The sequence below is a fragment of the Geospiza fortis genome, unplaced genomic scaffold (assembly GCF_000277835.1).
Source record: "Geospiza fortis unplaced genomic scaffold, GeoFor_1.0 scaffold99, whole genome shotgun sequence".
Classification (NCBI taxonomy): Eukaryota; Metazoa; Chordata; class Aves; order Passeriformes; family Thraupidae; genus Geospiza; species Geospiza fortis.
In genome coordinates this window covers 18,640-32,840 of record NW_005054521.1, presented here as the reverse complement: position 1 = coordinate 32,840, position 14,201 = coordinate 18,640, and the positions used below count along the sequence as shown (strand labels likewise).

Below are 14,201 nucleotides of genomic sequence, written 5' to 3'. Positions count from 1 at the left end.
GTCTAACTTCACTTACGTCTCTTAGAGAAAAACAATTAAATTCTGAACAAATACGCAAACAAAACAGCGAGCAGCAAGCAAGGAATGGTCTGTGACTCGTTCCAGTCACTGGACTTTGATCCTGAAATTAAAGGGGTTTAAGACCAGGAAATGCAGTCCTGACTGTAAGCTTTTCAGGTTTTGCACAGAAACAAAGAGAAGTTGGATGGAGTTTCTCAAAGGACACTGAAGGAGTAGAAAGTTAAGAACAAATCTAGATGAAAGAATTTAACTGCTTAGCTTCTACAATGTTAGCATCATGCAACATATCTTCAAAGTAAGTCTACACCCAACTTCTCTTTGCTGAAAGAAAAGCTCCAAACCCCCACAAAACTATATATACTGGCACCCACAGTAGGCAGATGTAGGCACTTATTTTTGCTTTGAGAAATTTCATTCTGATTAACTCAAATGACTTGAGGTTACAGAGGCCTATAGTTCAATTGGAATAAGACTCTCTAAAATATAATAAAGACCAGAAAAGAACCTTCCATTCTAACTACCAGCAGAGAAGCCAAAAATCAGCTGCAACGGGAAGCCACTCCTGTAGACATCTGCTCAGGCATTTATGTGGCATGAGCTAATTTCCTACTCTACAGGTGTTCCACAAAACAAAGCCTATTAAACACGATGCTTTTCTCAAAATTAGCAAAGAGTTAAAGGATCACCAAGGCCACACTCAAACAACTATGACAGGAACATGGCAGGAACTTGTGAATTGGTGCTTCTTTTAATCGCACCCAAGGTGAACATAAAAAGCTGCTTACGCACAAGAGACCCTCACACGTAAAATCTTCACAAGTCAGAATATAGATAGACTTCCTCAATAAAAAACATCACCTGAGAACCCCAAAGCCATTACTCACTTAGAGCATACTCCTTTCCTACAAAGGTCTTAATTCCAGGGCAATAAAGTCCTTCAAAACTCATTTTGTCTCTTGAAAAATAGCAAGCAGTTGATTGATCCTGTCTTTATCCAACAGATTCACAGACAGCCCTTGTTTCTTTGACTGCTCACTGAAGCCAAGCCTAAAGCAAATATAGAGACCACCTTTGCTTTTCACATGTCACACATCCAGCTTAAAAAAACCCTAAAAAAAATTAAAAATACCCTCATGGAATACAATACTGGTATGCAAACATCCAAACAGTTTACAAAGGACAAGAGCATCCATGCTAATCAATCCACATACCTAGGTTTCTGTAGGAAGTGGTATAGATTATACTAAAACAAAGTTCAAAAGCTCAGAAACAGAATGGCTATGAAGCAAGACAGCACATCAAGACATCAATTTTTTCCTTTTACAATGTAAGATTGTAAAATATTTTACAAATATTGCCAAAAATTTTACAGCCCTTGAAAAGCAGTGACAGGCATGTGAGCCTCTGAAGGATGGAAATAACTTCTGCAGCACACCCCCCTGCCCCGCCCCACTAATGTTGTTTACAAAATCTATACCAATTAAGTAAAAGATAAGCTAAAATTGACCTTCAATGAATTATTATGGATACTAAAATTAGGATTCCTCCTCTAATTCCAAAACACTGCAATCATTTCAATTTTTGAAAATAAGCTGTACTTAGATTTTAAGGAATAAAGTCTTGACATACCATGATAAATATCCTGTAGAGAGCCACCTCCACAGAACTCCATGCATATCCATAACTTGTCTCGTCTAAAGAGTGAATAAAACCATTCATTAGCTGTCAGATTTGCAGAGCACTTGTAAAAGATAAGTCAGAGGACTCAAACACTATAAAGCACAACACAACATGCTCTGTATTATAGAAAGTACAAGTCAAATAATGAGTATAATTTAGTCCTTATGTGATACTTCACTGTCTAAACAGTAACTAATGAAAAAGCCAAAAATATTCTACTTTAATGAAGCAATAAAAACAGTACTAGTGAAACATTCACACTGATTTTTGTTGAAATACATTTTTCTGAGAGTAGAGACAAAACAGATGTGGGTTCTTATTTCTTCCTTATTTTCACTTCTCCACTTTTTTCACAGCATAGGAGTTAACACAAACAAGAAAAAATACAAACCAAAAAGCCCCAGGAGTCTCTCAACTAAATTTCTTTCACAGCAAATTAAGTGAAACAGCAGTGATTTAGTCAAAGCTAGGCAGAGCACAGCCCATGCTGTGGGTAAGTACCTGCTCAGATAAAGTCTTTTCCTTCAAAAAAACCTATGGATATTTTTGGTGGCAGGGTCAGAAGGGAAGTTATTTAGCTCTTCTTCCCTTACTAAGGGAATCAATTCAGCGTGATTCACTGTACCTCCACAAAAGGTGCTTTTCAAGAATAGACAACAGGCTGAAGGATTTAAATGGCCATTAACTCTATTTTCACTCAGTAATTTCCATTGGTAAGATGTGGCCACAAAAAGGCCCTGTGCGGAGCAAAAAATCTGGGACTTGCCTAGGCATTCCTGGCCATCAAAGTACTCAGGTGGGAAAAAAATCCCATACATCCACCTTAGAGCAGACAGTAACACAGGAGAACCAAAAGAAAGACTGATGGCTGTTCTGCAGCTCCCTGATGACCTGGTCTTGTGTGTCTTGCACTCACACGGCTCTGTTAGAACAGCTGAGACATTTGTGACAGAGTTTCTCTAAGGCAATGGTGGAAGCGCTGAGCTTATCTCCTGAGCTGCAAACTGCCAAGTGTTCTCACCAGCAGGTGACAGCTAGAATAGCTGCTGCTCCAAGGAGAATTCTGTCTTTCTTGGATGTCCTCCCCTTTTATGTCCAGAGTGCACAAGGTCCTCAAAGCTACATTTCCAGCTGCTTCCTCTATGGGTTGGAAAGGTATTGTCCAAGCATTACAGGAGTTTTAGGCAGCAGAATTCCCTCTCTGTTAACTCCATACATTTCAAAGGCTCAATTAAAGCCTTGCTTGAAATAATATTAAAACTTTCCACTGAAATAACTGACTAAAGACAGACACAGAAGCAGTATGACAACCAATGCAAGAAAACTGAGTAAGAAAGAACCACTGAAGAGACATCTCCAAGTCTCTTCTTTGTTCCCCACAATGATGCAGGACTCAAAACAGGGACACTTTTGGGGGCACTCATGGGCCCATGTGGCTGCATCCTGTTTGCTGCCAAAAGCAGCAGCACTGTGGAAGTGGGAAGAAGCCAGAACTCTCCCAGCAAAGTAAGAGACATGAAGCATTAAAGTGTTGCAAATTCTCATTTGCTTATTGGGCATTCACTTCCCAGTGTGCAAAAGCCCTACAGAAAACAGAAAAAGAACATAAGATGATCAGAAGAGGTGACTAGATGACTACATTTCTTAGTTTCAATCTAGCCTTCTATCACTGTGCCTAAGCACTTGAGACAGGTGAAGATCCCTCTAAGAACCAAGAGTAACAGTGCAGAGTCTTTCTACAGAGCATATGGCCTGAGCAGCAAGCAAAACAGAGACAAGACCAACAGTACCATTGAGGGTCTCCAACTTAACACCCAGGCCAACAGGAAGGCAGAAATGTCACCGTCTGAAAAATCCCTACACAAACAGAAGAAATCCTTGGGGAACAAGATGCTGATGACTAGCAAGTATTGGACAATGGTATTTTCTTTATTCTTAGCACTGAAATATGCTTGAAAAACCAATGGTCAGGCAGCAAAAGATCTCAAAGACAGTGACTTGATTGCCCAGACAAAAAAAGAAGCACTCTCACCTCCAGCTTGAGTACAGAAGAGGCAGTGTTTCAATACAAAAATGGTCAAGAAAGTTGAGTGCAACAACAGCAGTTGTTTCTGCACTGTTTTCACATGAAATTTAAAAGATCACCAGAAGCAGCTTTTTATTAGTTATGCTAAGCAATCTGTTCCCACTATGACTGGTTAAAAGAAGTAGTTGGTAAGACAATTGAGTACATTTGTCAATGTTTCTACAATGCAAATAACCTCACCTCCAGAAACAAACACAAAACCTTCACATTCTGGTCAGAAGTTCACATGTTGGAAAAACAGACATTCTACTGAAACAGATTTAAAAGATACTATATACACAGACACTTCATACTTGACATACTTCTGCTTAATTTTCCACTTATATATTAGATTCAAAGCTTTTAAGCATCAACTTATTTGCAAGAAAACAGGACTATGTGGTCACTGAACAATTTTGCTCGAAGAAAGATTATTTAGAGAGAGACACTGTAGTAAATAGAAGATATTTGAAGGTGAATGAAAAAAATACACAAGTGGATAATATTTGGTAAATTATATTTTGCCTATGTCACCTTATAGATTTGTCCTTTACAAGGGGACAGGGACACATTTTTAAGTGAACAAAAGAAACAAACTGTACCTGAGATAGCTGCCAAAATAAGCAACAATGTTCGGATGTTTACAGTCTTTCATCATAATGATTTCCTGCTGCACAACAGCAAAATCTTCTCCTGAAATGCAGTAGAACGAGTATTTTCTTTGGCCTGCGTTATAGTCACATCTTAACTTTCAGCACATGTTTATAAAATAAACATTCTTAGCAATTAAGACTAATTATCTGCAAGTTTCACAGACATAAATCAGCTGTAAATAAGTATTTATTAGCAAGGGCTTAGTAATAAGTAACAATATTCTGAACTTGCATTCTGGGACAGATGGACCTCATATCTGCTGATAGCTCTTACAATACTGGCCATAGCTCCTTCTCAAGTCCTTATTTTCCCTGAGACCCCACTGTGTCCATCTGCATAAGCCCTGCCAATAGCCTGGGTTCCTAAAAACACAACAAAACTTTGCTATTTTTGGCCACATGCCCATTCTCGTTAGCTCATCTTCCTAAGCAAAAAAAAAAAAAAATCCCAAAACCAGTCACTAGTAGACTCCTGCTGCAACATTTCAGCAGACTCCACAAGAATGTAAATTTATGGACTGTAACTCACATCCAGAAAACATTGACACAGGGGTGACATTTACCTGGATCTCACCATTTGGTACCATGGTTGTCCCAGTCTTTCTATTAAAGGTTCTTACAGATATGTATACTGAGAAAATCATGTGTGAAACTTAACACACAGCTGAGATGTTTTTCTTTTGGGAATGTTTTATGTTTTTCCCAGTATATTAACATACTGATGACCTATCCACCATTGAGTTATTTATAAGCAGAAATATGATACTCCCATGTATTTTATTTAACTGATAGCAAATTTCAAATCATAAGCTGCAAGTTAACATCTATCTGTAGTGTGTTGCTGATGGCTTCCTGGCTAGACTTTTAAACACACACAGACTAAAGAACAGAGGAATTTATTTTCACATATGGACCTCCCTGAAAGGACATAATTCCTCCAGTGTGTAACCAGCATTTTCACTGCATTTGAAATAAAAGTAGCATAAAGCCTTAAAACAAGTCCCTAAACATTGTTAGCTCTCAGTCTGCACACTGTACACTGATCTGCAAAACTTTCAAAACCAGGCAGCTGAAGTCTACTCTCTGAGCTCCACTCAGGCATCCAAAGGCTGCCAAAAAATACTTAGAGTGCAAGTTCACCCATCACCACAGCATGGGGGCAAGTTCCCCCAGCTGCAGGGCATCCCCATGCTTGCCCACAGCACAGTTAGCTGGACTGATAACCCATATCATGCACAGCCAAGGACTCCAGCAATGGGAACTGACGTAAGGAAAACAAAGAAGCATAACTAGACAGGAGCATCTGAGATCACACTTTCAGTGTGAAGAAAAGAAGTGTGATTAACATACACTTTTTGAACTACCTAGTAACATACTGTCCTGTCTGGAACTTTTAAACGTGTATGTACTGTGAAAACACAACATTTCTAACCCCATCCAGAAGTGTAAGGGGAAAAAATGGAAAAAACTTAATACCTTCTTTCCCTTCTTGCCCACACAGACCTTAAGGATCAAACCAGGTAGTTAAAATATTACACACACCCCAACATTAAATCTGGAAATGGAACACCAGCAGTTAGAAGTTAGACAAAAAAGTCTGGATGTTTTATTTCCCAGATTAATCCTATACAACAGGCCTTCTCTTATTAACAGAACAGACTGCAGGCTGAGAACTGCTCTGTAGGGCACATGTGCTTTGTGAAATCACCACAGAAGCACAGTGCAAGCATAAATCTAGCAGTGAAGTCCTAATCAGACTCTCCAAAAGATTTTCAGGAAATGTACTCAACTCCCAGATACTAATGGTCAGCTACTATTTCACTCTTCTTTTTAGTTCTTCCTCTACTCTTTTTCCAGGCAAGTTCTTTTTTGCCTTGCTGTCTTCTTGTGTTCCAGAAATTTTTATAACACATGGGTCAAACACAGGACAAAAAACCCCACAATTCTCAATGAAATTTTAATCAGTTTTCGCTTAACTGTTCTCCAATTACATTTTTCCTCTTACATCTTGTTTGCCATGTTTTGTTTTGTAGAACAGTTATACTTTTTCCTACACCAGAACAGCATACTTTTTTTTTAGAACAGTGTACTTTTTCCTACACCTTCTTTCAATAAGTGGACTTGATTGATTTTGTACAATTGTTATCTTAAGCACAAAAATATTTAGTTTCTGCATCCTTAGTTAGGAAACCACTTACCTGGTTCTAGTTTTATTACTTTAATTGCTGCAAGCTCACCCGTGTTGACATTTCTAGCCTATAAAAAAACAAAAAAGGAGTATTTAGAGATCAGAATGCAGCACCCACCTCTGCATTCTTGACTTGATATTCTCTGACAGCAGTAGTCAAAGAGCAACTGAGGCACACAAGGGTTTAACACAGTGTAACCACTTCTTGGGGAACATTAAACAGCCGATTTATACTGAGAGCTGAAGCTTTAAGTCTGCTCAGGAAGCTACAATGCCACACAACACTTGAATCATGCAAGCCCTCAACCACACTGTGCTTCTGTGTGAAAACCCATAAACAAACCAACCACTGAGAGTCCGAAAAGCAGGTGTAACACACATGAGTCTCTCAGCAGCCAAGGGATCCAGGGCACAGCAAGGGCTGTGCTCTGCAGTGTGTGGAACCACTTGCAAGACTCCCAGATGAGCAATGCAATGCCTCTTTTTCATTTTGCTATGTGTAAGATCCCTTGAACCTTCTTCTCCAAAAACAACAGCTGCAGAAGCTTGAAAAAAGCAAGGCAGTAATAAAGGAGTTAGGGAGCATTCCCCTCAAAACATTCCCTTTAGACACACAGCAGCCAACTGCAGCAGCAATGACTCAGGAGCTTCACTGCATTTTCACACATGGAATGTTCTGAATTGGAAGGGATCCACAAGGATCAAGTCCAGTTCCTAAGTGAATGATCCATAGAAGGATCAAACCCACAACCTCGATGCCAATAGCACCATGCTCTGACCAACAGAGCTCTGTCCTGCTAAGGCCTCAGCTCTACTGAGCAACTAAGGAAGCTACATTTTTTGAAAAGCCATTACAAAGCAACATAAATTACTGTAAAAATTATTTCTCTTCTACAACTGTACAATTGGACCATTAACTGAAAGCCAAGAAGCCATTTGCCCGGGGCTTTCAGAGAATTTCTGTGCCCCTGCACCCAACCACGGAGAGAAGGCAGCAAAGCTGCTTCCCATCACTAAAGCAGCAGCAGCAGCTCCCGAAGGATGCCCAGCTACAGCCTCTTCTCTCCCCCTCTCCCCAGGGGAGGCTTGCTACCTGTAGGAGTACAGATTGCAGTGCCCAGGCTACCCCTACACAGGGCTCAGAGCCTGCTTTTGCAAAGGCCATAATTACAGAACCTAACACATGTAGCCAGGGATCCACCTTGTAAGCTGCTAATAGTCTCATTTAAGTCACTTCAGGAAATCAGGAACTCAGAGCCTTTATGGACTCACCAAGTATGTGCAAGGTTTGTTACACGGCAGCTTGGGACCCAGTTGTGGAATCAAAAGTGGAGGGGAAAATACCCCTAAGACTATAAAAAGTAAACAAGAATAAAGCTGGGAAATAATGCAGAGGGTATTCCTGTGTTTGGAGATTTACTCAGCTCACTCCTTGGACAGCTATCTCAAGCTTCTCACTGTTCTCTGGTGGGGCAACACTGCTGCAATGCTGGGAGTGCTGGCATTTGCAAATCATTTGCAGGCAGAGAGATTCTGAGACCAGTGGGAATCCTATGGACGTTAAGGAGTAGTCCAAATCTGACTGACTGCGGAAAAAAACAGTTAACAAATAAATTTTCTCTGGCAGCCTTCCCTGTAAGTCATTATTTATCCACCTCACCAATGGCAGCAATATCTCCAACCATCACTGGTGGAAAAAAGATGCATAGACATTTAGAACAGCAAAAACATGAGTTCCTTTCATCTGTACCAGAGAATAAAGGCAACACATGAGAAAGTGCCACCACTGAAGCATGAGCTAGGATTTTTACTCCTTATTTCTTTTCCTAACATACTCTCTTCACAGCAAGAAACAAACAGAAGCAAAATGTTCATTAATCAAACATCAGCATTTTTAACCTCCAAGACAAACAAGAAAAGTTACTGAAGCTTTAACAAAGCTGACCTGTGATTATCAGGGGGATTTGTTAACACTTACAGACCTGTTTTAGGGCAACTTGTACTAATAATATGATCAATGAGATACAACTGTAGTGGATACAAGTGAGAAAATCCTGAAGTGACACACTCTGCACAAGCCAGAATGGAAACATTTCACAGACCTCAGAACCCCTGCTCATGAGTTTTTTGTTTTATTTATTTTTAACAATACTATGTCCATCTGTCAGGAGTTTGTGTCACTGACTATGGCTCCATAGGTCATTATGGAGACACTGTGACAGAAAGTTTTCCTGGGCTTATGAAAGCCACAAAGGAGGAAGAAAATCTGATTTAATGTAGGCCACCAATACCTTCAGCAACAGCAGGCTGCCCTGTGCTTAAGGGCATAGATTAAAAAAACATGACTCCAAGTTGAGAACCTGTATAAGTTATAATTTTGCATCTTGTTCCATTTGGGTTATCAGCATTGAAGGTGTTATCAACATCACGAATATGAATTGTCTTTGTTAATCTGAGTAACAAAAAGATTATTCTGATTGTAGTGACACAAGGGCTCCTTGTAAAGGCTAGGGATGGGAATAAGATACCCCTGACAGGTTTTACTAGATCTCAAACACCTTTCAAATAATCAGCTGTGAAGCAATTCCTCCTCCAAGCTCACTTGAATGAGAGACAGAATTACTGAAGCACCATATGGTTTTCAGCACCTGTTGGAGCTGGCTGTGACCCTGAATTTGGGGGTGCCTAAGTATGTACCACACAGCATCTCAGAATGTGGATGACACTGTCTTAGACTTTTATTTAGGAAAATCCCACTGAAAAAAAATTGCCAGTTCCTTATGGGTTTTGAGACTGGAAAATCAATAAGCAGTAAGTGGGTGAAGAATGATTTCAAACAAGTATTTCTGAGCTGACAAAATGCAACTAAAATTTTGAAGAGGCTCGGGTAAGAAAACCCTGGCTCATTTTTTGTTACCAATTACACTCTTACCTGCTCTAATTCCCAGCCTTTGTGATGCAGCACCCCTCTCCACATTTCCATGAGCAGGATCCTTCAAATGCACATTTCACTGTGCCAATGGAAATACAGGTTTTCCAGAGGCAAAGATTAGCCTACAATGCCTTCATCTAAAGACACTTTACCAAATGTATACAGCATTTATAGGATGTCTGCTCTAGAAAACTATAGAAGGATGCTAATTCTATCAGCAGCTGAAAGAAAGATAGTCTTCCAGAGATCTAGACTGCCATCAGAGCAGGAGTTTCAACTGCTAGGTCAAGCTGAAGGAGCACTACCTAATTAAACAGGAAATAATTACTAGTGTACTCTCTAACAACAGCAGGATATCAGAAAAAAAATTTATATTAAAAATCACCACCAACTAGAAATAAAAGCTAAAAACTGTCAGGCTTTGATTATCCTTCAAATGGAAACTGATAATATAAAGCATATAATGCTGCAACAAAGCCAAAAAAGCAAAAGTGTAAGACAGAGGCTTCTGGTTTTGACCACTTCCTGTGTGAACTATTGAACAAAATGATTTCTAAACAGGTTACTACTCCATGGGAAAACTGGTCCCAGTATACAAAGAGGCTTCCTGAGCCTGATTAGCTCCACTCTACAGGAAAACGCACCCAAGCGACTCCCCAGCCCTTAGAGCCCTTCTCTTCAGTCTCTCTCAAACCCTCACACCTCCCCCAGCTATAAATAATTAGCTTCCACATTCTGGTAGAAAGTGTAATACCACAACCCAACAGAGTGACAATTTTAGAAAGCAATGCTTTGATAAAGTTGATGTTAAACAAAAACCTTTGTGCAAGGCACAGATTACTGGTTAAGGAAACCACAGTCCCAGAAATGAAGCCCTATAGCACTTATTCAGTGCTGTAAAAACAGGATGGCAAAACATCCACCTCCCTCTCTGCCTACCTGACAAGCTTCAAAAACCAATTAAAGATGAACAGAAAGATGTCAAAACATAGGCCTTTATTCCTAACAAAGTGAAGAAACTTTCAAAAGCTGTAATGTCAATCAGGAAGAATGGAAGACTAAAATGCCTATCAAAAAGCATGGTTTCAACATTTCAGAAGCAGCAAACTGAAGAAGAATTGATGCCCTAGTGGATCACCCCAAGAAATAGAAGCAAGGGCACACATGTAGAGAAGAGGACACCAAAAATTCGAAGTTCATCAAAATTCAGGTTCATCTGACCTGGACACATTCTTCTCCAGCAACACACAGAAGCTCTACCAGCAACCAGACACCCCAAAATATGGATGGCAGCAGAAAGCAGTAATAGTCACCAGCTGCTCTCCAGAGATACCCACAGAAGCTGAAGTTTTCAGCATCGGGCAGTTAGGCTGGTGGATACACTACTTCCCTCACCAAAACCATCCTCCCTGCTGAAGGGCTGGTGAACAAAAATCTGGCTTTCCTTTTTGAAAAATGAGACCTCAAACAACATGCACCCCAATGAGTTATGCTGTCTTCATTTGTTATCTGGCTGAAGCCATAAATGCCAAAAAGAACTGAAAGAAGACAAACACAGTATAATATATAACTCTGCAGGAACAATAATCTCGCTAATTATCACAACTGTTCGAATTTCAGCAAAATAAAGGCCTTTTTTGCAGTAAGGTGCTGAAAATCTTTGGAAGGGTCCACCTGCACTAGACAAATGACCTGTGAGATGACAAATGAAGTTCAACCTTTAAAAAAAAAATCATTGCTTTGGTTTAATAAAGGTATGCTGTGATATAAATGAATCACATTAACAAAATGGACCTACAATCACCTCAGAAAATACTTCCAAGCCCTGTGCAGTTACTACCAAAACCAAACATACAGGGATAGGGACAAACAGGAAACCTAACAACACAGTCTCTGTCAGAAAACCCTGTGAAAGCATTTGTGACACAAACCTTAAAAAAAGGCACAACTTACAGAGTATCTGGGACTAGGGATTGTTAGAATACCAATTTCATAGCAAGAGACAGAAATGTCTTCCTAAATGTGAGAAGGATAAATGCAGAGCAAACAAAATTAAGCAACTACCTCATCTGACTTAAGGAATATTTCCTGAAACTGAGCAGGACAGGACATTATCTCTGATTCACAATCAATAAACCCTAATTCTTCTCTTACACTTTGCTGACCACTGTATACAACTAAATTCTTTGCAAAAATGAAATATAGAAATACAAAAACCAGAAATTACTCACACAAGGAATACATGAAGAACTAAGCAATTCACATAACACTTCATCTCTTACAACAAATTTGCACTGGTGCTAGCTAGAATATACACATTATTGTTGACTGTGAATATTTGATAGAGAGCTTAATGGCATGACATGTTACCCATTACCTTTCTTGCAATGAATCCATTATGATTTGCTCCAAGGCCCTTTTGAAAGCTGAACCTTGGTGGGAGTGCAGACAATTGTAAAATATTGGCTTGAGCCAAAAATCCGTACTGGCAGAGCACTGACATGGCCCTTTCCAGATACCAGCCTAGAGAGCAGGACTCACAGCAGCAAGATTGTATCCATCTGACCACATCCTCCTTTCCTTCCAACCTCTGTAGTTCAGTCCCCACCATCAGCTCTTAGGTCAAATTCAGTAAACTCCAGACCCGCGACTCAGCCTCTTGTTTTTTGTTTTTTTCTAAACAAACAAATATTTAAACCATGGCCTGCCCTAGCTCAGTTCAACTATAACAGAGTAAGAGAAGTAGATGTCACTCTGCTCTGCATTCAGCTCCTAAATGCTTTGCCAGGAAACAAGGTTGCAGAAAGTCAGCATTTAGCAAGACTCAACATAACAAGACTGTCAGCTTATTAAGGCAATAATCCCTGCTTGCTAACGGCAGAAACACTTTCCTACGTGGCTCTCTCTGCTAAGGGGGCGAAACCACAAATTACAGCTTGAAGCTGCCCAAGCACTCTGCTGAAACCCCACCACTGATGAGCACTGTTGGCACACAGCTGATTTCAGCTCCACACAATTATTTCATCCACCTCAAAGTTCACCTACAGGTGACAGGTGAAGGCAAAAGAAAGGGGCTTTCTGAAACCACTCACAAACATAAGATAAGGCATTAGTAAGCTCACATGTGGATGACACTTCAGACAATATTACTACTTGTCACATTAGAAGTAACTGGCTTTCATTGTTGCTTTTGGGCTACTTTTATGCTTCACTTTGAAGACACCTTGGGCAAGACCTTGCCTCAGAATGAAACAGGCAATAACCCACACAAGAGAAAAGCACCTCTCATTTTCCCTCCAGAGTCCACAATCTATTTAGAAAACACTTACCTCTCATCTAGAAGAAATAATTCTAATACCAGCCTAGTGCATCCTGGTCCTGCTATATCACCATCTATCTCAGCTGGTACAGGCACACTGAAAGTATCAAATCTACTCTGTGCCTCGAACAAGAAAAAGTCACAAGCAGTGCCAAACTGAAGGTTACTGCAATCTAAGTGTGATAAACATCAAGGAAACCTTCACAAATCTTTAACAGGTTTCACATGCACAGTGGTATTGCATACGTAAATATTCCAAACTCTGTGGTTGAAGGTAACGTCCTTAAAATGAAACCAAAAAGACAGATGACTTGGTTAATTCACATTCTTCAGTCACATACAGAACATTGAAACAAAATCCAATTGATAAGGTATCAGAGTCAATATGCCAGTTAAACCTGCAGCAGAAAGATACACACACAACATAAAACAGTTCGCAGAAAAACAAAAACCCAGAGCATACGGCAAGCAGACCTGGACAAGTAAAAGGTCAGCACAGTACACAAATACTCAAAGAAAGCTAGCAAGGTGGGGCAAACAACACAAAACACCCTTTCAATTAAACAATTAATAAAGCAGGGAGTTAGCACACCAAGAGTGCAATAACAAGAGGATTTAGGTCCTGAAACTTCCATGACATTTAAGAGAGATGAGATTAAACCAAAATCAGCCCAACTCCAACAAGACTTCATTCTAGGCTTCATTCACATAAAGTGAAAGGCAGCATTAGGACCAGCTCTGTGCACCTCAAACTGCTCCCAATTCAAGTTCCCTCACACAAGGCCTGTGATGACAAAAACAGGCCAAGAAGATGCTTGGAAAGTACACAATTCAAACAATGCTTCCACCAGGCTGCACACGACCAACTTCAGCTCTCCCCTCTGCTCCAAGGCCACACAAGAGCAGGTTACAACCAGCGTCATCCTATCCCAGGGAGAGGCTGCCACATCCCAACAGCCAGCTGGATACATAAATAACAACATACACTGGCAGAGCAGACAAAAATTACAAGATGCATTATAAAACCCCTCAAAAAAAAAAAAGGAAAAACCAACCTAAATTATCTTCGGCTGCTTTTGCTTTAGCTTTGATTCTCCTACGCTTGCTGAAGTTAGGTCGGAATTCTGAAAGATTCCCATCCTAACGACAACAGTTCGCCCTCCGCAGGGTCACACTCACGTCCCACACCGACACAAACACAAAACACCGGCATTCCCACACAAGACGGCGACGGGAGCAGCGACCGGGACTAATACGATGACATTTGGGCTGGAACGGAGCTAGTAAGCTCCCCACACCCCTACACCCCCCGGCTCGCTCTGGAAGAGACCCGACCCCAAGTT

General features: G+C 40.3%; 1 protein-coding gene across 2 annotated transcripts in view; it reads right to left on the bottom strand.

Annotated features, from left to right (window-relative positions):
* Positions 1-6,671, bottom strand: part of MAP4K3 (mitogen-activated protein kinase kinase kinase kinase 3) — a 57,313-nt gene extending 50,642 nt beyond the window's left edge. Inside the window, exons 1-3 of one of the 2 annotated variants that reach the window (XM_005429071.2) lie at positions 6,618-6,671; positions 4,369-4,459; positions 1,651-1,715 (exon numbers count right to left, since the gene is read on the bottom strand). In XM_005429071.2, coding sequence (XP_005429128.1) covers positions 1,651-1,715; positions 4,369-4,424 — 121 coding nt within the window. In that variant the 5' untranslated portion in view covers positions 4,425-4,459; positions 6,618-6,671. Of the gene's footprint in view, positions 1-905; positions 1,042-1,650; positions 1,716-4,368; positions 4,460-6,617 lie in introns of those variants that run through there. The other variant, XM_031063669.1, reaches the window with a different exon arrangement.
* Between the last annotated feature and the right edge of the window lie 7,530 nt (positions 6,672-14,201).